Source organism: Sander lucioperca, chromosome 17 (genome assembly GCF_008315115.2).
Source record: "Sander lucioperca isolate FBNREF2018 chromosome 17, SLUC_FBN_1.2, whole genome shotgun sequence".
NCBI lineage: Eukaryota > Metazoa > Chordata > Actinopteri > Perciformes > Percidae > Sander > Sander lucioperca.
In genome coordinates, this window is record NC_050189.1 from 30,725,068 (window position 1) to 30,750,386 (window position 25,319).

General features: G+C 39.8%; 2 protein-coding genes across 13 annotated transcripts in view; both read right to left on the reverse strand.

Moving 5' to 3' along the window:
* The window catches only part of ehbp1l1a (EH domain binding protein 1-like 1a), a 53,913-nt gene extending 50,312 nt beyond the window's left edge, over nt 1–3,601 (reverse strand). For all 12 annotated transcript variants that reach the window (XM_031290568.2, XM_035993523.1, XM_035993521.1 and 9 more), the window contains exon 1: nt 3,309–3,601. In XM_031290568.2, coding sequence (XP_031146428.1) covers nt 3,309–3,412 — 104 coding nt within the window. In that variant the 5' untranslated portion in view covers nt 3,413–3,601. The remainder of the gene's footprint in view (nt 1–3,308) is intronic.
* A 14,883-nt stretch (nt 3,602–18,484) lies between these two features.
* kcnk7 (potassium channel, subfamily K, member 7) lies at nt 18,485–23,424 on the reverse strand. Its single transcript, XM_031290505.2, has 3 exons — nt 22,990–23,424; nt 20,833–21,228; nt 18,485–19,010 (listed from the first exon to the last, which is right to left on the reverse strand). Exons 1-3 carry the CDS (start codon nt 23,324–23,326, stop codon nt 18,748–18,750), a joined length of 996 nt encoding a protein of 331 aa, XP_031146365.1. The 5' UTR covers nt 23,327–23,424; the 3' UTR covers nt 18,485–18,747.
* Between the last annotated feature and the right edge of the window lie 1,895 nt (nt 23,425–25,319).

A 25,319-nucleotide genomic window follows, 5' to 3' on the forward strand; every position in this document is an offset into this window, starting at 1 on the left:
TTTCTGAACTTACCAGACTGTTGTAACTGTTCTATTATTTACCTTTACCCACTTAGTTATTATATCCACATTACTGATGATTATTTATAAAAAATCTCATTGTGTAAATATTTTGTGAAAGCACCAATAGTCAACACTACAATATTGTTGTGGTATCGATATCGAGGTATTTGGCCACAAATATCGTGATATTTGATTTTCTCCATATCGCCCAGCCCTAATCTTGACTTCATAAGTCATAATTCTGACTTAACATGAGTATTCTCAGTCTTGTCATTGCTAACACCCACCCTAAAGAAGCAACCTAAAACACTGTATCTTACACATGTGCTCTTGCTTCCCTATACATTTTATGTGTAATCTAAAGTGTATGTTGTGTGTCTAAGGGGAGAGCATAACTGTAGCACAGAACAAGAAAAGCGCCTGGTTAGCTCAGCTGGTAGAGCGTGCGCCCCATATACGGAGGCTCATGGTGGGTGTCCATATACACGTTGTTTTCACGGATGGGATCGCCCGCTTCCCAGCATTGCACGCTGGTGAGCTTGGCTGCAGATGGCTGCAGCTGATTGGACAAATGCGTCACGTGGAGGCTGGCTGCTCCTGAATTTCAAAACCGACTATAATGGCGGCTCGTTCAGAATACGATCTTGTGAATTCAATTTTATGCAAGTGAGGAGCGGGCAATCCAACGCCCTGCTTCTCCAAAGTCCCCGCGACGCTACCAGAATGCATTGCACGGCTGCTCCCATAGAAATGAATGGGAAGTGGGGCAATGGTGCTGACAATGGACACACACCATCAGTCCTCGGCCGCGGGTTCGATTCTGACCTGCGGCCCTTTGCTGCATGTCATTCCCCCTCTCTCTCCCCTTTCATGCCTAAATTGTCCTATCAAATAAAGGCCCTAAAATGCCACAACAATATCTTTAAAAGAGAACAAGCAAAGTGTGTCAATCCTCACACACTGTGTGATGTCAGGATCTACCAGGCTGAACCAGAAACATGTTGATACTGGTCGGTGTGTATGATACTTCATAGATAGTGCAGAACAGTGACAGGAAGGTAGGCCGGCCACCATACAAGCCAGGGCTGGAGGATTGGAAACACATGCTGACTGCACCATGAGTAATGATAATGGAATTAAAGGAACTCCGGCAGTGCCAAGACTGAAGGAGTTAGATCAACAGCTCAAAGACTAACAACAGATGATTGTTCTTTACGGCTCGGATCTACCTATACATTGGGTAGGAGACATTTTCCACCTAAATAATGTTGAAATGTCACAATATTATAAAGAACACAAAAACAAAAGACTATAACGTGTCATAAACATAGGCCTGTCACGATAACAAATTTTGCTGGACGATAAATTGTCCCAGAAATGATGGCGATAAACGATAATATTGTCGTTCTGAGACCATTTTCATCTAATATAATGATAATGGCATAATAATGCAAGTACACCTTTTCAAAGATCCATAAACTTTTATTTCTAAAGAATATTTAACAATGGAACTGGAAGACATTTTAAATATCCACAATAAATGAACAAAACAACCAAAAACAATAAATAAAATGGAAATTTTTCCGGCCGCGATAATTTCCATTTAAAAATAATTGAGCTCATTTTTATTTATCATGCGATTAATTGTTTTATTGTATATTGTGACAGGCCTATATAAACATGCACGCTTAACCAGGTGAGCTAACCTAATAACTTTGGTTTCAATTTTGCTCAGAAGGTTAATTTCCCTAAATATGTTTGTAGGGGAGAGTTTAACAGGGGCCCAACAAAATGTAAATATTTTGAGAAAGCACCAATTTTCAATCCTACAATAACGTCGCAATATCGATATCGAGGTATTTGGTGAAAAATATCGTGATATTTTATTTTCTCCATATCACCAAAGATCCTCTATACTAAAGACAGCGCATTTCAAGCAGCACCAACGGTATGAAAAGGTAAACACACTTCCTGTCTCCTAAAGGGGCGTGGCCTTGTTTGAACGTGTAGTGAACGTCATGTGGATGGATGAAAAGTTAGATTTGAATAATTTATTAGTATGTTCTTTTGCTAACGTTAGATATTTACACAGCTAAAAGACATATAGCATCACGGAGATTAGTTTTGTTAGGGTGTTCTAGCTGACGTTAGCTGACGTTAGCTTCTCTGTGTTGCCAGATCTCGCGAGAGTTTGGTCTTGAGACAGTAACAGGTCTCAAACAAAAATGTTCTCCTGATGTGTCCGTCTGAAAAATGCCAGTTTAGTGTCAGAATGTTCTGGAGATATGTGGCTTGTGAAGAATGGGTCCAATATTTACTTTGGTGACTACGGGGCGAAAGAATTGCTCATAATCTGTGTCCAATTGGAATCAATACACAGAGACCTGCTGCTAGTCTCCTAAAGAGGCGTGGCGGTGGCAGAGCCCATGGGACAAAGATACAGAAAACTACTTTGAGTTGGGGCATCTCGGTTCATTCATCATTGTAAAATACTGGCTACAGCCCTGGTTCTGATGGTGTGGATGACCACATCCTTTGTCCACCTGCACATCTGACACTGTTCCAGAAATGATCACTTTTTCCTACAACCAGGTTATTTATTTAGCATGACTCCGAGCTGCTCTTAGTTAACAGGATGCCATACCACATCTGTAACAACTTTATAGGCTCCATATTAAAATTTTAAAAAAAAAGCAGATGCGGAAGTGATGGTGCGTGCTCTCTGGAGGAGCGTCATGATATGTTTTTAAAAAAAACCAGGCTGCATGATTAACATAAGAAAAGCTTATTTTATAAATAAATAAAAAAGTACTGATTACAGCAAATTCACAGTTTGGATTTTAATCCAAAACCATGCAACGGCACTAAGTCCGCAGAACGTGAATAGGGAACTATAAGAGAAGCGTATTATTTCAAAAGTCTCAACTTTTAGAAACAGTTTAACGTTATAGGGTGTTCGCTTCCGCCCCTCTGTGTACAGTAAATAATGGCGAATGGTAATAATGATGGAATAACAAGCGAACCAATATTTTTATTGTCAAAAATGCTGCTTGGCGTAAGCTAAACAGGGTCTGACTGGTCCCTCAAAGGCCATCTGGTTCTGTGGCGTACATGACTTCGCCGGAACGAAAAATGTTAATAATTCTGAATGGAGTTTGGCATCACTTTCTCTGCCCGTAACGACAATGATGTCAGTCCGTTGAACACTTGAAGACAACAACATTAGAGTGATTTTGCCAAAGGAAAGGCAACACATATATATATATATATATTATCTAGTTAGAAGTCTTACAATAGTTACTTACCATTTCTTTGTGCATTCTATCGTCAGTTCTTGAAATGAAGCAGCAAACTGGAACTTGGATGCTTTCTTCCCAACCCGCTGAAGCCGTTTCCATACCGAAGTCATGGTCGGGCTTGTCAAATAATTCTCTCAAAAACACGATGAACCGATAATAATACGAAGGAATTGTGTGTCCCCGCCACCGTGTCCCTTCGCTGGGACTCACCGGGGGAGACTGAGAAACTCCACCTGTCTCACGGACAGCTCCTCTGCGGCGGCGTGTGACCCACTCCTCACCGGCGTCCACTCCAGAGGCTACAAAACAAACACACGCCTCAAGCTAACGTCAAGCTAAACATGAAACCTAAAGATGAACCGGAAAACGGAATATTATGACTTTCAAAATAAAACCCCTTTAGCGTGCATGTTGTCAGAGGTGTGTACAGGCTCTCTAATGACAAAAAGTAATTTTTTTTTTTTTATTTACCAACACAAACGTGTAAATGGTGTTTCAAAGGTCTCATCACGCTGCTACGAATACAATTATGGGAAAGAAAAGCCTTCATTTATTATTTAGTTGATAATCAAATTTAAAATATTGAGTCCCTACACTGGAAACATCATATGTTATTATTGAGTAAGTTTTTTATTTCCATGTCACCCATGCCACATGGGATAGTAACACATATACAAAACAGACCTAATAGCAGTTACAACATTACATACTTATACTTTTTTTTTCAATAATTTAAAATAAATTATACACTTAATAGCAGAAAAGAAAAATAATCCTCTATATTTATAGATTCCATCTCTATTTTAATCTTACTTAACAAAATATATCATAGTTCACAGCAAAAAGGACAATATCACAAATCATTATCACTGAAATGGCACATTTAACAAATCCGACACATGATACATTTTGTGCAGTTTTGGTCATTTGAAAATAAATAGGCCAACTGTGTGCAAGTATTTTATTACGGTTAAAGATTGAACTGATGAACCAGGAAAGTACTGAAGTTAAATTCATTTATTATTATAATTTGAAAACTTAAAATCATAATCTAATTTAAAAATGACTTCCTGTTTCACAAGAGTTTATTGTGGCAGACTTGACAGAGCCAAGATGGTTATTCGGCAATGTACTACGCTTTACATAGTCACACCTACAATAGTCTGCATTGCCAGACCTGTCTTCACATAGCTCTGTCAGTACTGCAGTACAGCTACAGTGACTTCATATTCTGCAGGATCATCTAAAAGCAATAATAATGGGATGTTGTCGATATGTGATGCTTTAGCTAAAGTCACCAAAGCTTTAAAACATTGGTAGTGATCCTGCAAAAGGTATAAAAAGATATTAAATTCAATTCAATTCAATTTTATTCATAGTATCAAATCATAACAAGAGTTATCTCACTTTACAGATAGAGTAGGTCTAGACCACCCTCTATAATTTACAAAGACCCAACAATTCCAGTAATTCCCCCAAGAGCAAGCATTTAGTAACAGAAATAACAGCCATTGGAGATAAAATACCATCATGTTCAGTTGGGGTTATTTAGCTGAGAGCCACAGGCCGCTCTATGTTCCTAGGCGACTATTACCAGCCAGGAAAGTGACGCTGGTATTGTTTTCACCCAGTGGTGTAGTCTAGTTTTTAGTAGTGAGTATACTGTAATATTTTCCCTCCCAGCATTAGACTCGCCCGTCCCAGAGCGACAACCCCATAGGTTTTTTGTAACGTTACCGCGTAAAGCATCGGCCTCATGTGGCTCATTTCCTGTAGTTTCTGTAGGCTAATGTTAACGTCTGCTGCAGTGTCACTCGAAGTGGCAGTAGCTTCAGGGACAGGCTTACCAAAACAAGAAAAAACAAAAACAAATGAAGTTTAAATTCGCTTTCGTTTCATATATCTACTTTAGTAATTTCAAGTTTGCGCAGAGAATGACCGCCAAGCAACTATGTTGTTGTACCTAGGCGACTCGCAACACAGACGGGGTGAATTCATGAACGCAAGTGTGAAAGTTCTCTCTCAAAATAATCATCGTTACGTATTGTTATCCATGCATTTTTGTAAGTGGGTATATGGAAATCCTTGACCTTTCCTAGTGGGTATACTCCATATACCTGCGTATCACGTAGACTACACCACTGCTTTCACCTACTGTGGCAGGAACTACAACAGAAAACTCAGATTGGGACTAGCTAGCTGTCTGGATTTACCCTGCAGAGATGTGAGGAGCACTTAACCATAGTCCTCAGAAATCCACCGGAGTTTAGAACGCCAACACAAAGAAAGCGGAAGGAAACGGACATCGGCAAAAATACATGCATCCGGCGGACTGCGGCACCGGAGCAATCCCGGAAGTGGAACGTCGAGGATATAGACTATAACCGTGTGAGATGCAGTCACAAAACTTTACAGGTGTGTAGTTGAAATCAAAATGAAGGCCAAGTTCTAAGATGGGTGTGGTCTGAGCAAGGGCGCCAGAAGTAAGGAGGTAGAAAGTAGGGAAGGCCCCCCCCTCCCCAACACTTTACACCCCACACCCGATTTGGCGTCGCGGCTGGTGTGATCCCATCAAAAGATGGTCTCTAGTAACAGTGATTTCTCAAGGCAAGGGTGTAGGTTTAGTTTCAACATTTGGGGGGGGGGCACATTGTAACTGGGGGTCTGGGGGTCCTCCCCTTATCATATTTTGAGCTTCAAACACTTTATTTCCTGCATTCTGGTGAATTTGTATGCAACAATTTATGGTGCAAATGTGTTTATTTATGTAAAGGAAATTGTTATTGTCCTGTACTGGTCCAAAAATGTTCTGCATATTCAAAACATCACACGTGTTTCCAGATGTTTTTTTTTTTTTAGGAATCATGTACATCTTAACAACAAATCTGTTAGAGAAGGAGACCTTGTTAAAGTTGTGAGCTCCAAAGTTTAAAGCTACATAGAATACATGAAACCACATCTTTATTTTTACTGCTCCTGTTGTGTTTCTTTAACTCCTGCAGATGACTTACAAAGAGGACTGCAACATGTAACAGATGCAGGCCTACGCAAACAGTCCTAAGATGAGCCAAACAGTGATTTGTGAGTTCTCATGCAGCTGTGTATGCAGATATTATCAAGGACCGACTACAAAATAGAAATTACCTTTGTATGTGTCAGGGAAAGTTTCCCCGTGTCATGAGTACCCCTCAGCAGGGGGGACTTTTCCAGTTAAGCCGAGTCTATTTATAATCTGGCGCTGACACATAGAGCAGCTGGGAATATAATGTAGCCTCCGACACACACACACACACACACAGACATAAACACCATGTTCACACTCTGAATGATAAAAGATAAAGATCTCATATCATGCATTCATATTTCGATTTCACACAGTGTCCTTGTTGTGTTTTCCAAATATAAAGTGTATATGTATAGTGTGTTTATAGAATTACAAAACGAGGCCTTCCTCTGATGTAAATTATGTATACTTCTTGGCATAAGACTTCTGCCTGTAATATGCCTGATTTGAGTTGCACACTTAACTTCAAATAACATATTTGATTGATTGTTAATATAACAATATTAATTAATGCAGCTTTAAAATCTTTTATTACACTCCAACATAAGGAGGACACTTCTGTAATAAGACCTCTTTCTGTTATCCTAGTGTAATTAGTTACAGTATATTCATGTGATTTCCAAAAAATGTATAACACCAACACCGCAAATTGAGGTTAATTCACAGGTTTTAAAACCATATGTATGTGATGGGTCCAGTTTACGCAGGTCAGATACCATTTTGTAAGTAAAGCTTGCAAAGTTTAAAGTAAGAATTAGCACGGATTCAGTACTTTTTGGGCCTGAGAACTTGAGAACTGGGTCAGTCTCTGAATGTGTTCTTATCTGGGACCAAACATTCAATACATAACAGGGAGGAATGTTTACATTAGTGTTAGTAATTATGCATCACAGGAATATGACTTTTGTATTGGAGTTGCATGAGGAAGCTGTCTGGGTCCCCTGCTTTTTTTCGCTATACATGCTGATATTATCACACAATACAATGATCATTCATTTCCACAGCTATAGTGGTAGTATAAAACTACACTGTATGAATGTCAAGCCCCATGACACGCCTTGTCTGGAGTCTGAAAACAATACATGGATGAATTATGACCTTCTTCAAAGAATCTGAAGGGTTTAAATTAGGGGACATTTTCAGGCTTGTTGGTGAGTAAACTTTATTTCTATGGCACCTTTGAAGTTGGAAAGTGCAGATAAAAATACTATGCCTTAAAGTTTGGCAATCATTTTAGGGAATTGTCAAACATAAAGAATTAAAACAAAATACATTAAGACCAGGGTTGGAGCTCCGTGGGAGTCAGTGGGAGCTGAGCTCCCATAAGGAGGGGTCTGAGCTCCCATGAAAGCAGAAAAATCATACATCTGTGGGGGTCGCTAATACATTGCCAACAACCATTATTTAATCACAAATAATGCATTTGTCAATGTAATTAGTACTATTTACATTAAGGAGACAAATAGGCCAAAAGAAACGTGTTTTCAAAGGGAACTGCACATCATATTTTCTCGTGAATGACAGTATGGCTGCACTTCACCACCAAGCCACCAGATGAGCAGTAGAATATTGCACCAGCTATGCACCACGCCCAAGCTGATCCTTCAAGTGTTCAATGGGGTTGAGGTCAGGACTGCTGGTTGAAGAATGTGATGCCATCCCACAGCAGTGTATGACCAGGCTGGCGACCAGCATGAGGAGGAGGCGCCAGGTTGTTGTGGCTGTGTATGGTTCTTCAACACGCTACTGAGGCTCCTGTTTGCGAAATGAATAAATTGTTCAATTGCCAATATGTCTTGTTTCTTCAAACTTCAATCATCCAATCCACCAAACACCAAACGAGTCAATGGCAGAATAAGCTGTTTGGCATTGGCAGAGAAGATTTGGCAAATTTTTCATGGGCGCAACCCACATACTCAGCGCTGCTGCTCATCCCACAAAAGCATGTTCCTTACAAATGGGGCACTATTTGTTAGGGAACTAAACAGGCTTTCCAACGGTATAAGATTTATTGCCAAAAAGCATTGTTACCACAGAGAAATAATCTACCAAACACAAATTTCCTTACTTTTTGTGCTAAGTTTTTATATATATTACAATGCTCTGGAGTTGACTGTTGGGAAATGTCATCAAGTCTGTCGATAAAAAAATTATTCAGTTTGGGAAATCCCACAATCTCGACAAAGCTAACGTTAGCTTAATTGACTGGCTGACTAAATAGGGAGGGATTAGAAATCGTCTCTGTTGTATTTAGTTTTTTTGAGAGTGAATTGCCCCACAATATGAATACAGTTTGATAACTTTTATTTTGTTGGTAACTGTTGTTGTATAATCGCAATATTACACTCAAGGGTTTGATTTAACGTCACGTATTATTGATGATGATGCTTACGAACCTCGGCGCTGTAATATTGTTTAAATATAAATTTAGGGATACAGGACTTACTTTAGAGGAGAGGTGCCAGTTCGCCTCCTGCCCAGTTCACCTCCTCCACACTACCAAGGTGCCCTTAAACAGGGTTCACCCCCACTGCTCAGGATGCCATCCTATTAGCCTCCTCGCTCTGACATCTGACATACATTCATGCATATGTATAGGTCCTGTTTGTACATGTGTGTAAAAAAAACAACCTTGAGGGATTAATAAAGTATGCCTTCTTCTTTTTCTTCTTCTAATTTGGTCAAAAGGTAGCACATACAGCCAAAAACAATCGGGCCAAGTATTGAGCCTTGCGGTACCTCACATGACAAAAGACCAGAGGAAGAAACAAACAACAACTACTAGTTGTATCATATTATTGATCCCACAAGTGGCCAACAAGACAACAAAGGACATAAGCTCCACATATTTGCAGTCCTATGTGGTCTGTCTGTTAGTAAGTGATTTATCCGGCTCCCAGGCTAGTTTCTGGTGTTTCCGTTTTGAGACTGAACCTCCCTGTCAGTGTCTTTCCATCCTCACTGTCTCCCAGCAGTTCACTCTGCATGCACGCTGGGAAACAGCTGCATTTGGGTGGGTAAAAATAAAGCAAGAAAGAAGAGAGAGCAGAGGGGAGTCTCTACATGTGGGAATAGCAGTTTTTTAAAGTTGGTGTTTTGCCAAAGCTCCATCGTGGTGAGGTTATGTTTATCTGAAAAACTATTCTGGGAATTGCATTTCCTGGTTCCTGTGGTTCAGTGACAGCTCTTAACTAGGAAATGAATAGATTGTGTCACATTAAACAGGGGTTGTCCCTGCATATAGGAACCTAATGGTTAAAAGACATAACAGACAAAGTGCTTCCGGAATGTCAACTTTTCATAGACTACAAAGCATGTTTGCATGGTTTATGGGGATGGGGAGGGGGGCCATGGTGGCAACTATGAGGTGAAGTCATTCCCAAACAATCCACTTCCTGTCTGCAGGCCAGCCACCAGTTGGTGTGCATCCTGTTTTGGAGTCCAAGGCATTGCAATGTAAATAAGTGTACATTTTGACCATTATACAGCAAATGTTGACTGTCAGGGTTATCCACAAATTATAATCCATTACATAACTAACTAATACAATAGTGGTTGCCTATGGGACTCTTAAATTGTAATTTATTTATTTGAACAGGGACAGTGCACAAAAAAACATTAATAGATGTCTTGGGCCAGGTTGTAGCAAATTGCTAGTTTCCGCCCGTAGTCCCTGAAAACTTGAATGAGATATTTATTTATGTTTTATTACCTCTCTATGATTTCCCTTCTCTATGTTTTGGTTTTCTACGTGAGCTTACTAAAACACATGAGAGAATAAGATATTCAAGTTAAAAATCTTCTTTTCTTGGTTTTGATGAACATGTACTTGAGATCTACCAATGGTGGAGTAATCATATCCCTGTCAGTATCATGCCTCACAGTTCCATCTATGACCTTTGTAAATATAGCCTGGCTAAGCCAAACACCTGTGAGCTGTCTGTCAGAAGCAAAGAGAGGGCAACAAGCAGCAAGAGCATGCGCCACAATATATTTATAAGGTCACAGAACATTGTGCTGTCCCTGCAGGCAGCCACAATGCAACAGTCTATGGTAGAGTCACATGTATGGTCTTTGACTCTACACACCATGACATACTATGGCATCATATGGTGTTAAAGGACTTAATGTTATACACGTTTTCATGATTTTATTGTCATATATTGTGGCTCAGGATAAGGATAACGTTCTCCATTATGTTTGCAAATACTTTACAAAAGTTGAATTGAAGGGCTGGGTGGTTGAAAGTGTTTTGCTTGTTAGTTGCAAGGCTATTTGGGGTAATTGTTAGGGTGTTCTGGGCAGTTTTTTCCATAGCATTTCTTGGTGGTTGCTAGGCAGTTGTTACGGAGTTCCAGGCAGTTGCTAAAGTGGTACCAGATGGTTGCTAGATGTTTGCAATGGTGGTTGGTAGGGTGTTGCTAGGTGGCTTTAGGACAATGGTTGAAGGCAGCTCACACATTTCAAATTAGTCCGATTTGAAAGATTTCAGAAATGGTTTTAATAAAAGGACCCAATCAGGACCAAGTCAAGTTGTGTTGAGATAGTGGAGTTAGTCATTGTCAGTAAAAAAAAAACGGTGTATTGTTTAAGCTGCACATTCTAACATTAAATTATTAAATGTAACACCAGGAAGCCAAATATTAACAATATCTTGCGTAAACAGCTATGATGATGTGGATGGTGCAGTACTTGAATTATTTTTCTTCATTCCTAGCTATAACTATCTCAATAATCAAAATGACTGAAAATAAAAGGCATGAAAGGTTTGTTTAATTTAGAATTGTTTTTAGCTGGTCAGTAATTAATGAAATAACATTTGTTTGTTGATAATTTAAGTCCAGTTTAAGACCATGTTTAAATTACACTTATTCAACCCATGTGTAATTTGGAGTTTTCTTTCCTCAGTATAAATTTTTTTTTTAATACTAGGTTTGTGCCACAAGTACTACATTAATTAGTTTGGCCTTGTACATTTGATGTGCCAACTATTGCCTGTTTACACATCCAGTAAGAAACCTTTTTAGCTTTCTTTTGGAAGGATGTAAGTCCAGTATTCACCAATTTCTCAACAAAATAATTTATCTGGCTCTTACTTACTATGTTCACCAGCTATAAGGCTCTAACTGTGTCTGTCTGCTGTATGCTGCTGAGCAGGTAGTGTCCAAGCTTTTTCTCTGAAAACATCTGAAACCAGGTTGAACCGAAGCAGTAACGTTGGAGCAAAATAATAAGCTAAAAGAAACTAAAATGTAGAAGGGGAATTGCAGAGTTGGTGATAATTATCTGTAGATTTGTCACTATATGTAACCCTTTTCACAACCAATATAGTCATTTGATCTGTTGTTAATATGACAATATTGATCAGCTTTACAGTATTTTTATTTCCTTTATTTGTGTTGTTGTCACACGCAGATATTGTTAATCGTTCATATATTGTTTTTTTTTAACAATAAACTACAAGTGATTTTTTTCATATTAGATCATTTGACCTATGTTCTCATAAAAGTATTGTTTAGTGCAGCTTTAAAGTTAGCCTTACAGCAGTGGTAGTAACAGCAGTAGAAGGAGGCTAACAGTTAGCCACTTCACTTGAGGCAACATGGTGTTTATAATGTCACCTGGTAAGCTTTGAGCTTTGGCAGTACTGGAGACAACAGTTGCCCGTGACAACAGTTGTCCGTGGTATTTGACACAGAGTTTGACTCAGCTGTGAGGAGGCTCATGTGTCCGGTGACCAGCCATCACGAGGCTGTCATTACCATCAGTCATCTCTGTGTCTCAGCCGGAGGGCCGAGCCTCAGCACAGCGTAATAGACTGCTGACTCAAGGAGGAGAGGACTTGAGGAATGAATGCACTCAACAGTGACTCAGCTAAATACACAACACCAACAAAACAACTGATATTCCCCTATTCCTGCTTTCTGACTATAAACATGCATATTTGCTGTCCCAAAACACTTTCCCCCTGCTTAGCTGGTTTGTTGGTTTTAGTTCCAATATTCCATATTTTTCATTTGAGCTCTTGCTGACAAATTGGTGGTTCGGGACATGTTTAGTCTAGCTTAGCATAAAGACTGGGAGAGTGGGGAAGCAGTTAGCCTAGCCTCATTAAAAGTGATAAAAATACACTTTCTGGTTGATGGTCAAGAAATAGCTCCAAAGGGTAAGCTTACTCTTCACTCCTCTCCCCCTGCTTCCAGTCTAAGCTTGGCTTGGACATTCTCAACCTTTCTTGTTCAAGTGTTGGTAAGACTAGGCATTCCTCCCAAAATGTCAGTGTTTGTTAGAATTGTGTAGCAAATGGATGCTAATAAATCTACCACTAATTTGCCACACTTTAATGTAATGGAGAAACTTGGCCACATACTGAAAGGATAGCCTCTCTGTCACCCCTGTCCCCATACAGGGTCCAATGATGTTTTAGACAATAGTGTTTTTCCAACATTGTTTCAACAGTTTCTTTGTTTCGGCTCCATCAAGAAAAGGTTTTCCCAGTTTGGTGGGGAAGAACACCGTGACTGGCCTGCACAGAGCCCTTACCTCAACTCCATGCAACATTTTTTGGGATGACCTGAATAGTCAATTACAGGCCAGGTCAAGTCTTTATTTGGGCTGGGCCCACAAACCGGGGCCCCAATAGTCCCAGGGTACCTGCATGTGGTTGTTGGTAATTTAACTGCAGATTTGTTAGGTAATTTGTACTACTATAATACATAAAAACTGAGGTGGTTATAAGATAACCTTGTTGCCCTGTCTTGTAGCAGCTTCCTGTGTTAAAATCTAGTTTTAATACCTTAATTATTTTGGTTTATATCGTGCTCACATTGTACCGTTTCCTATAAGTTGTGTATCAAATTGCCACAAACTAACTAACGTACAGAAACCTTGGTAACAGGTAGTGTTACTCTAGCATAGGAGTATCGGTTGGATTTTGGAGGTCTGGGCATATGATAAAGCTGCCATGCGTAGTCTGCTGTGTGCTCTGTACTTAATAGGACCTTTGTGATGAGTCCAACTAATTTGATTTTTTTAGGCTGACGTCGATATTGATGTTGTATGTATGTTTCTGTAAAAAGAATTGCATATGGACTGGGACTTGACTGATTAAATGTCAGTGTGATTGTAAAAACAACCCCCAAGCGCTCAATATTGATAGTCAAAATGAATATTAAAAAGTTGATCTATTGGATTCTCTATTCTTTCACTGAACAATGAGGTTGATATAACTATGTTTTTTCACAAGATGGATATCAAGTATATCCACCCTGTAACCTGAATGTGTACACTTGACATGACAAGGAGATGACTGAACAACATTGATGACCTCATACATGAGTAAAAGTGAGAGCTTGTGAGCGTGCGTGCGTGCATGTGTGCTTGCTTGTGTGTGTGTGTGTGTGTGTGTGTGTGTGTGTGCTTGCTTGTGTGTGTGTGTGTGTGTGTGTGTGTGTGTGTGTGTGTGCGTGTGTGTGTGCGTGCGTGCGTGCGTGCGTGCGTGCGTGCGTGAGTGCATGCGTGTGTGTGTGTGTGTGTGTGAGGGACAGGCGAAAGCTGCCAGTGGTTGGCACAGGCTCAGATTGATGGCGGCTCCCTCCCACAATCCTCTGTGCCTTGCACGAACACAGCCATAGTAGGAGAACACACAACAGGCCTCTGTTACAGCTCCATGTAAAGCAGTCTGCACCTTCAGTTCATTAAAGGAGCATTCACTCCAAGTGTACTGTTCCAAAGCACAGGATCTGTGGAGTGACGGAGGTCAATCAACCGCAATCATTTTAGGTGAATTTCTGTATGTTGTATGTTCATTAGAGTTTTTTTGAAAAGCTAAAATTATGCTGGGATTTTCTGTCCATATTCAAACCTAAATGTATCAATTAAGATCTTAAAGGGGAACTCATTTCATCAAAGTATTCCCAGGTGTTGGAGAGTACTACATATGTAGTTGTATAAAGCCTTTAGTGTCTCCAGAGGGAGATTTAACACAGCTTTGTGGAATCTGATAAATGTCCTAGATATTCATTACATATCACACACTGGGGTTTCTGTCCCTTTTCATCCTCAATGTACAAAAACTACACATTTTAAATACTCCGGGTCATATTTGCGCTTCGCCATCTTGCCTCCGATGATCAACACAAACTTACAGTGAGCGTTAATCAAATGATGGCTACGGTGCTAAACTGCTGCACGTCTTTCTAAATGAAAGACAATCCAAGATCAGATGCGCATTCAATATTATTTATTTATTTATTGACCTGCTGTCCCACCCACAACGGGACCGCGACCCTACCAGTTGAGGATCACTGGTTTAGACCACACTCTATAATTGTGTAACCTGAGCTGTCAGACGATCATACTGGTTGGAAACAGTTTATCCAGATTATTTAAACCACTTTTTTTGGAGGTCAAATTGGAAGTGTGACCTGAAATGTTGCTAATAATCCCTCGTTGCAAATAAAATGTTACAGAAAAGTTCAACCAGGAGGTGGGTCTGTAAACTATGATGGACAGTTTGGGTCATATTCTTTCATTTTTAAATTTGTAATATGTATGTTTGGCTAACCTGGGGGTCGGTTTGCAAACTGTGCCTGACTTTCTTTCCACTTTGATACTGTATAATGTTATTGAGTTGCTTCATTGGAAGTAGAGGATCCAGCATTTACTGAGCTTCTTGCCAATCACCGTTAACGTTATGGAAGTACAATCCTAAATTGGTGGAATAACCCTCTAAGACTCTGGTACTAGATCAGTGAAACATGTCTTCCTGCAGGTTGAACAGAATAACACAAAACAGTGATATGATTTGAGTGTACCAATACATAAGCTAAAACAAACTGAAATAACTGAGTAAAATGAAAAGCTTAGAAAGTTGTTTGAGGAGGTTGTACAAACAGTGTGGGCTGGGATATTCCACACCCTTCTTATCTATACAAGCCACACTTAGGCTTAGGCTTATGAGTCATAGTAATTAGTAATTAGTTTCACTTTGATATGAAGCTATAGAGGCAATTCAGCAAACGACATATCAAATCAACTATATTTATAGCACTTTGCACACAACACAAGTTGATCCAAAGTGCTTTACAGAACACACACAGACAAACAAAAAGATGGAAACATAATATCATGATGTTTTTATTATGGTATTGTTTTAGTAATGTGGTTGCAACAGCAGATTTATTTGAAAAGTGTGCTCATGTTTACCTCCAACACAATTAATCCACTGTGTACTGTACAGCAGTGATTTCCACCCAGGGGTCCCAGGAGAAGTCAGCTGTAACAGCTGAACACTACGTGTTGCAGTTATGTAAGAGTGTGTGAAAACTAGTTAGCAAGAGAGCAGAGAAGCTTAGATACAATTATTGAATAAATGGTAGAAATGACTAGCTAAAAGTAATGACTAAACAGCTCCAAAGATTAGCAAAGTAGGCTAATGGAGAAATGGTTAAAGTGGTTAAAAGTTGAAATAGTTAGCTAACGGGTGACACAGTCAAAGATCCTCTATCTATACTAAAACTATAAGCATTTCAAGCAGCGTCAACGCTATGAAACGGTACACACTTCCTGTTCCCTAAAGGGGTGTGGCCTCGTTTGAAAGTGTAGTGAATGTCGTGTGGATGGAAGAAAAGTTATATTTGTATAATTTATTATTAATTAATTTAGCTAATGTTAGATATTTACACAGCTAAAAGACATATTTAGCATCAAGGAGATTAGTTTTGTTAGGGTGTTCACAATGTTAGTTGATGTTAGCTTATCTGTGTTGCAAGATCTGACGAGAGTTTGGTCCTGAGACAGAAACAGGTCTCAAACAAAGTTAAAGCTATAGTGCATAGTTTCTGTCTCCCCCATGAGGAATTCTAAGTAATGACAACAACACTGTCAGCACGTCCACATGATACAAGCCCTCCATGATCGCGCACGTGCCCCTCCCCCAAACAGTCGCTAGTAGCCACAGAGGACATGGAGGATTAAAAAAACATGATGGACTCTTCAGAAGAGGTCATTATCTTCACTCGAGTTTCTGTGCGTGAAAGTCGCCGGACGCCACAATCTTCTGAACACAGTCATACTGAGAAACACAGAGAAAGTTGTGTGAGGCTGATAGTCTTAATTAGCTTTGCAGCAACTCATATGGCAATGGCTTGAATGTAACGGACATTCATTAATATCAAATAGTTATGCACTAAAGCTTTAATTTTTTCCTAATAATGAATAGTGTTATACATTTTTAACATAAATTGGGAATTAATGAAGGGGTACGCAAGTTCATCTGACAGGACTGTGGGGGGACCTCAGACCACCTGGGGCCGACAGGAAGGCGCTGCGACGAATAGTTAAAACTGCTCAAAAAATAACCAACAGCAGCCTCCCTTCCTTGGAGGACATTTATGTCAGCAGGTGCAGAAGCAAAGCGGCATGTATCATGAAGGATCCCACCCATCCTGCACACAAACTGTTCACCCCCCTCCCCTCAGGCAGAAGGCGGTAAAGCCTCAAAGCCAGAACAACAAGGCTAAAGTGTTGCTTCTTCCCAGACCCAGAGGCTATGAGGCTTATGAACTCCCTGACTTAAATCTGTCCTCTGCACTTTTTACTGCAGCAACTGCATGAGGCTATTGATGTACTTTTCTTTTAATATGCTGCTCTGTTTTTTAAATTGACAATTTTTTAAGATTTATTTATTAGGACAATGCACATTAATCAACATTTCTGTAAATGTGCCAGTGTTAGCCAATCGGCTAATTTTCAACTGTAGACCTAGTTACCTAGAACCTTTAACTATTTGTTCTATTTATTATAAGTTTTAGGTTATTTATCTATTATTTAGAGGGTCTATTTTAGCTTTGACACTGAAAATTGTATTTATTGTGTACGCTGCTGGACCTAGGTAATGGATTTCATTCCTTCATGTCTCAACATGTTTGAATGACAATAAACTAATCGGAATCTGAATAAAGCAGCTAAGAGACAGATATTTTTCTCAGGAGTCGATGAAGACCAAAACAGAGCTAAAAGGACAGTGAATATTAGACTTACATTCATCAAATGGACACAAACACAACGCCAAATATTTATTGAATTATTGAATGTTGTAACGTTTGCTCCCGGACAAGCCCCTACTTTGTCACGCACTGGCTCATAAGCAATGACAAAAGATGGGAAATATGCAGTTTTCAACTAAAAGGTATAACATTTATTTACTAAACATACAGGAAAGCATACTAAAGTGATGAGGCTAATATTATATGAAGAGGATGTGTGGGGAGTGCTGATCCCCATGGGACACCATATGCCCTCATGGCTGACCTTAACTGCAGAAGAAAAAAGAGGATCCCGGAAGATTATACTCAGCTTGTAAATCGTTAAAAGCTCTTAAGCCATGGTCACAATACAGGTCTTTTAAAACATGAACTCCCCTGTTCTTCCAATGTGGGAATGAGAAAGGCATATTACCCTTAAGAAGTGAACAATTGTTGAAAATTGGGGAGTGATTGTGCGATTTAGGATCTGCGCACACATGTTTCATTACAGTACAGAAAGTTGTGAGTAGAAATGAAATTATAGGGCCTAAATGTAATTTGGCTTTTTTCAATAGTATGCTGGCTTGTCTGTGCCTTGCCTCGTTGAAGAGTTGGGAGTTTTAAACGAGGCCTCTTTCCTTTCCATATGTATTTAGATATTAATGGATGAAGTTTTTCCCAGTAACCAATAGGAGGAGTAAGAGGAATCATAGAAGAGTAAAAGTTAACACAAGGTAGTACATCCATTTTAACTATTGATATACGAGCTTGAAGTGAATTTGGGAGATTTGACCAGTGTTCAAAGTCCTTCTCTATACGCATGTATATACCTTGAAAGTTTTGTGCTGCAATAGAAGGCAAAGAAGGGAAGATATCAACGCCGAGATACCTGAAACTCTTGACTATTGGTATGTGGGAGGGCAGTCAGTGCATCAGTGGTGACTTTGTCCAGTTAATTTTGTAACCAGAAAACAAGCTAAATGAATCAAATGTGGAAAGCAAATGTGGAACTGAGAAACCTAGATACACATAGAGAAGGATATCATCAGCTTACAGTGATATCCAATGATTTGTATTACAAAATATGATGGGATGCACTGACGGATGTTGTCGGATTTCCTGAGCCAGTGGTTCGAGGGAGAGGGCAAATAGTAGCGGCAAAAGAGGACAGCCCTGACGAGTTCCCCTAGATACTGGGAACTGGGCAGAGCAAAAATTGCCTATGTTGACCATTGCCGAGGGATTTGCATATAAAACTTTTACCACACTAATAAAAACGAAAACACTTCTGACTCAAACAAGAGTTTTAAGTTAGTAGCTAATGGCTTGGACCATTTGGTGTCCTGTGTGAATGTCAGGTGTTTGTGGCTGTGTGTGCGGGCCGGTCTGACTGAGGGCTCATCAGCTCTAATGGAGTGGAGGAAATGGTACAGATGGACTGAGAGTACTCAACCTCATCCTCACAGTTTTCTTCACTCAGCGTCAGTTCACTGAGATCACCTTCCAGCTCTGCATACTGTGGACCAGAGAAGAGCCTCATCACCGCACAGATCCGGGGAACCTGCAGGACAGTATCCCTGAGGGTAATGATCACCACCAGGCCTACCAGCAGGTAACCTGCAGAGAGAAGAGGATTCATTTTATTTCATTTTTTTATTTTAGAATCAATGTCCAGCCTGTCGAAATACATATCTAGGGTTATATTACAAAGTCTGTCAAGATATTTAAATGTGCTTTTTAAAAATATTTCATTATTACGGTGGGGGAGGGTATGTTGTACAACCACATCAAATTACTAATCCTTGGTATATTTCAACTCTATGTTTTTAAATTTGCAAAATCCTTTTGCAGTGTGGATTGTGCAGAAGAAACAGCATTTACATAATCATGTCGTTCAAAAACAATAACAGAATAAAGTGAGTGAACACTTAAATGAATAAATAAAATGTGGGAAAAATGATTTGCTTATTTGCTTTATTGGTGGCTTGTCAAAAGGTCTTGGGCCTCATTAAAGGTCCCATAACATGCTCATTTCCAGGTTCATACTTGTATTTTGGGTTTCTACTAGAACACATTTACATGCTTTAATGTCCAAAAAAACAAAAAAACTCATAGTCTGTCTGAATATACCTGTATGACCTCTGACCGAAACGCTCCGTTTCAGCACCTGTCTCTTTTAGCCCCCCTCTAGAAAAAGCTCTGATTGGTAAGCGTTTCCGGGTCTTCTGCCTCTGCGCGTTCAGAGTCATTGCAGCCGGGGAATGACTGTAACGGCACTTTCTACCTATATATAGTATAGATGTGATATCACAACCGTACAGAAGTCCTTACGGTTGTTTTAAAGGCACTGTTTCTGAATACAGGCTGTGTGCATTTCTCTGTGGATTAAGCATTTTGATACTTTCACAGTATTTATATAGCACCTCAGCCGGCTTTATAATAAAAAAAGACATGGAAATATCACTTTTTACAATATGGAACCTTTAACTTGATATGGCTAATGCATTAGCAAACTGCCTGTTAGAGAGATTAGAGAGACATATCGGTGTTTGTGTCCACCTGAGGATTATAAGTCTAATTCTCTCTCTTTCAGCTCTATTTTGGTCTCTACCACTCCTGAGAAAAAAAGCAGTCTTTAGCTGCAAAATGTTCCACTACGTTCACCAGCTAGTCTCTAACTGTAGATGTACAATCTGAGCTTTTTCTCTGAAAACAGCTGCCTGCTGCTGCTGCTGCTGCTGCTGGAAACTACGTTGATGAGAGCGGAGTTTACAGGCCGGAAAACCAAAACAAGCTAAAAGAGACTAAAACGCTCTGTAGAGCCGAGGGGAGCTGTAGAGTTGGCCATAATTCTCAATGACGTCTTGAATTGATACAGTATATCACAGTTTAACACATTACTTTCATTATAATGATACTATCATTACTAAATAATATAATGCGATAGTTTATAAAGGACAGCGGTGGAATGCAACTAAGTATAAGTACGTTTTTCATGCCATTTTCTACTTGTACATTTCAGAGGGAAAATATTGTACTTTTTATTCCACTACATTAATCTGACAGCTTTAGTTACTAAGTACTTTCCAAATTAAGATTTCTGCACACAAAACACATGTAGTTTATAAAATCTGATGTTTTATTATAAATTAAACTACCCAACAATTTAACAGCCTACAAGTCCAGCTGAAATGATTAGACCATTAAACACACAACTGTTTGTTTCCAGTTTCTAAAAGGGGAGGATTTTTCTGCATTGAGTACTTTTACTTTTGTACTTTAAGTAAATTTTCCTGATGATACTTACCTACTTTTACTTAAAATAACATTTTAACTGCAGGGCTTTTACTTGTAACAGAGTATTTTTACAGTGTGGTATTAGTACTTTTACTCAAGTAAAGAATCTGAATACTTCTTCCACCACTGGTAAAGAACATACATGTGGTGAGGAGTTGGAGCGTCTCCTTGGCTGCTGGGCCCCAGGTTCTCCCCAGAGAGTTTCCTCCCTGGCCGACGGTGCTCAGGATGACAAAGCAGAAGAAAAGAGCATCCAGGAAGCTCCAGTCTGGCTCCAGCAGACAGACCAGCAGGGCGGGGAGGAGGAAGAGGAGGGACAGGACAAGCACAGAGAGGAGAGCGGCATTGAGCATGGCGGCCCGGCTGTAGGACCAACCCCAGTACGTGTGCAAGTGATGGACAGGAGCGTGGGTGACCACAGGGAGGAGGAGGTCGGACAGGAGGGTGAGGAGGAACAGGGTGAGGGGGATCCCCAGGGCGCAGTAGAAGATACAGAAGAGCTTGGCTTCGTCTGATTTGGGGGTGTAAGAGTCAGAACCTGAGGAGGAGGAAGAAAGGGAAGATGTCTACAGGGAGGAGTTTATAGCAAATACATGACACATGTTGGATTTGAATTTTCAAGATGAAACCTCAACTTTCTCAATTGATCAATTCATCTATAAAATGTGAAGAAATGTCCGTCACAATTCCCCATATCCCAAAGAAACAAGCAACCAACAGTCTATAATCTAAAGATATCCAGTTTAGGTTTAGTCTTCAATCCAGGAGTGGGCTTGTGAGATGGCAAGGGTGGTGGCGTTTAAAAAAAATGTCATATAAACGGTTTGCCATATTGGATGTCTACACTAGAAAATGGGGGAAAGTAGCTGAACTTTCTGGAGGGCTCGTAAGAAGCTTTGTGCTGGGGAGAGATGTGTATGATGGGCTTATGGTGTTGTCATTTATACATATGATTATTTGGTTTATGGGTTATTGAGTATTTTGTTACTATTTTGTTAAATGGTGTGGAATGTTGCAGTTATCAGTCATCTTTTCTTGGTTTTTGTCTGGGCGGGTGGTGATTCATGTTGCGAGTTGTATGTTTTGTATGTTGTTCAAAAATCATAAATAAAATTGTTAATTATAAAAAGATATCCAGTTTACTATCAGAGAGGACTGAGAACAAGCAGCAGATACTCACATTAGAGAAGCTGGGACGGCAACCAAAACAAAGTCAGACTCCAAGTAGGTCACATATTTGGATATACTAATTCAATTCCATTTTATTTATAGTATCAAATCATAACAAGAGTTATCTCAGGACACTTTACAGATAGAGTAGGTCTAGACCACACTCTATAATTTACAAAGACCCAACCATTCCAGTAATTCCCCCAAGAGCAAGCATTTAGTGCAACAGTGGTGAGTAACACCCACATTCGGCCTATTATCTCCTCTGAAGCTGTGCCGTTTTTTCAAACTCTCAACGTATTTGTATTTTACAAGTTAGCTAGCTAAAAATAATATTTTTAATGATAACTTTTTTTTTATTGTACAGCACCTTTCATACATTAAACGCAGCTCAAAGTGCTTTACAGTACGCCATTAAAAACAAACCACAATAGAGAGAAGACGGTAGACAAAGCTAAAAACGAACTACATTAACCAAACGTCAGCCTGAATAAGTAGGTCTTCAGATGATTTTTTGTGTCAACTAAAGACGGTCCGATACCATTTTTTGCTTCCCAATACCTGAACTTGTGTATCGGCCGATACCGAGTACTGATCCGATACCAGTGTGGCATATATTTTATTATGGCTGAATACTACTATCCTTGAATGGATGTGATGCTTTCTATCTTTGTTGTTGGTCTGGCTCAGGTTAAACCTTTTGTGAAACATGAACAAATGCAAACAATGAACGCCACAGAACTTTTTTTTATTATCCAGTTTGACAGTTAAGTCATGACAGAAAAAGAATATAAATAAACTACTTTAAAGTAGATTTTCGTCGGGGCTAAATTACGTGGTATCGGATCAGTGCATAAACTCCAGTACTTACAAGTCTACAGCGGCCTACAAGTCCAGCTGAAATTATTAGACAAATAACAAAACAGTTTGGATCGTTTCCAGTTTCTAAAATGTGAGGATTTAACTGCATTGAGTACTTTTATCCCTTGAAGTGCATTTTCTGATGATACTTACAAACTTTTACTTAAGTAACAATTTCAATGCAGGACTTTTATTTGTAACAGAGTATTTCTACAGTGTTGTATTAGTACTTAAGGATCTGAATACTTCTTCCACCACTGCATCTTACCCATGGTGGTCAGAGTGACAATGACAAAGTAGAGTGATGATGTGAAGTCGTAGCGTGTGTCTTCAGCCTCAACCTTTAGAACGGCTACATCATTCTGGTGAGCAGCGAGAGCTTTCTCCAGCAGCTGGCTCAGCCTGCCCGGCTGCACGCAGGGGTTCTCCTGCAGGAAGGAGCCATGCACATCCTCCATCTCGGCTCGCAGCTGCTTCTCCAGCGGCCTCTCCACCGCCGTGAACACCACGGCACCCAGCAGAATGAAGAGCAGGTAGCAGAGAAGCAGGCAGGCAAACGCATTGACCTGGCAGAACAGACCCAGGGAAGACACAAGCTGGGCCATTGTTGCTCCTGACTGCTGTTTCTCTACGGACTGCAACCAGACACTGAAAGCTAGTTAGGCTTTAAATATTTAGAAAGGTAGAGCAAGGCACAGACACAGGCCCAAACAAAGGGGGAGATCGGGCACCTGGGTAGCTCACCTGGTAGAGCGTGCGCCCATATACAGAGAATGCAATTTCTGAAGAATTGTCATTCCTCCTCTCTCTCCCCTTTCATGTCTATGCTGTCCTATCGAAAAAAAAGGCCTAAAAATAATCTTTTAAAAAAAACAAAAAAATAAAAGGAAGAGATCAGTTAAAATCTCTTGTGAATTATACAGACCAGGGGCCCTGTTCTTCCTATCTGTATAACCAAGTTATCCGGATAAGAATGTTCACATGAGTCTGGATTTTTTTGGTTCTTCAAAGCTTAATTCTTAATTTATATCTGGAACTGTCGTCAGAGCAACAAATCCTTAAAGGGATAGTTTTGGCTTTTTTTGAAGTGGGGTTATATGAGCTACATATTCATAGTCAGTGTATTAGCCAAGGGTGTAACTTTGGGTTCAACGTTGGGGGGATGGGGTTAAGATCTCCACCTGTCTAGCGGATATCGGGGTGTCTGGGTCGTCCCTCCAAGAAATTGTGAGCATCAAACGCTTCATTTCCTGCATTCTGGTGATTTTTTCTTTTCTGCATGCAAATGTCTTTATTGATTTATTTATTAGTAATTAATGAATCTGCTTTATTGTTCAAAACTTTCTGCAGATTCAAAACATTACACCTGTTTCGGGATGTTTTTTTGTGGAATTATGCACATCTTAAATATTTGTTTGCTCAGCATTAGGTTGTAAGCCCCCCCCCCCCCTCATAAATTACACCTATGGTATTAGCTAGTGATGTTACCCGTGAACCTCCTGCTTCGAGGCATGTATCGAAGAAATTAACCAATTTGGAATGAAGCTTTGTATCGGAGCTTGATTGGTTTTGTGATAATCACGTGACCAGTGACGTCCGAAGCTTCGTTTCACACCCCCCCCCCCCCACGTGACTGCTTCGAAGTTGAATTCAAAGCGGTTCACTGGGTGCGTCTTTGTGGGTTGTTGCAGTAGAAGAGTCAACAGTCAGGAAAGTTAGTTAATAGAGAGATTATTATAGCGATTATTATAGCCAGTAGAGAGTTTATAGAATAGAGTTTATTGCAAGTAAGTTTATAGCGAGTAGCAAGTTTATAAAAGAGAGTTTATAGCGAGTAGAAAGTTGCTCTAGTCTAGGCTACGTACTCAATATAATCACAGAAATGTGTGTGCAATGTGTTCTTCATTCATTTCCCTCCCAAATTGATGTATTTGTTTACAAACACAACCAAAATCCTAACTTTATGGGTTTTGTGGAGAAGGCAATTACATTTTTACTTAGGCAAAGTCCCAAATAGGCTTAGTTATTTATGGCATTATTTATTTATCCATGAATTCATACTAAAAATGTATTCATCTTCGACTGAAAGACATTCATGGATAATATCTGTGAAACAGTTTGTGACACAATGCTATCCTTAACTTCCACCACTAGATGTCCTCATAGAGTTCTGAAGCTTCGAGTATTGAACCTTTTTTCGATACAATTGGATTGAAAGCTTCACTGGTTCAGAAAGCTTCAGTTCGCCATCACTAGTATTAGCTACAGTAGATGGCATTCAAGCAAAGCAATGTGCTGCTGTGGATGGGGGCAGCTTAACGTATTTTAGACACCTAAAAAAAAAAATGCACATGATACAAGCCTTCCATGATTGCTCACCACCCCCCCTCCACGCAGTTTCTAGTAGCCAAGGAATACACGGAGGATTAAAAAAACATGGACTCTTCAGAAGAGGTTATTATCTTCACTCGAGTTTCTTCGTGCGAAAGTCAGCACCACAATCTTCTGAACATAGTCAAACTGAGAAATCCAGAGAGAGTTGTGTGGAGCTGATAGTATTAAAGTTATGCCCTTGCGTCAAAGCCACCAGACTCCTTT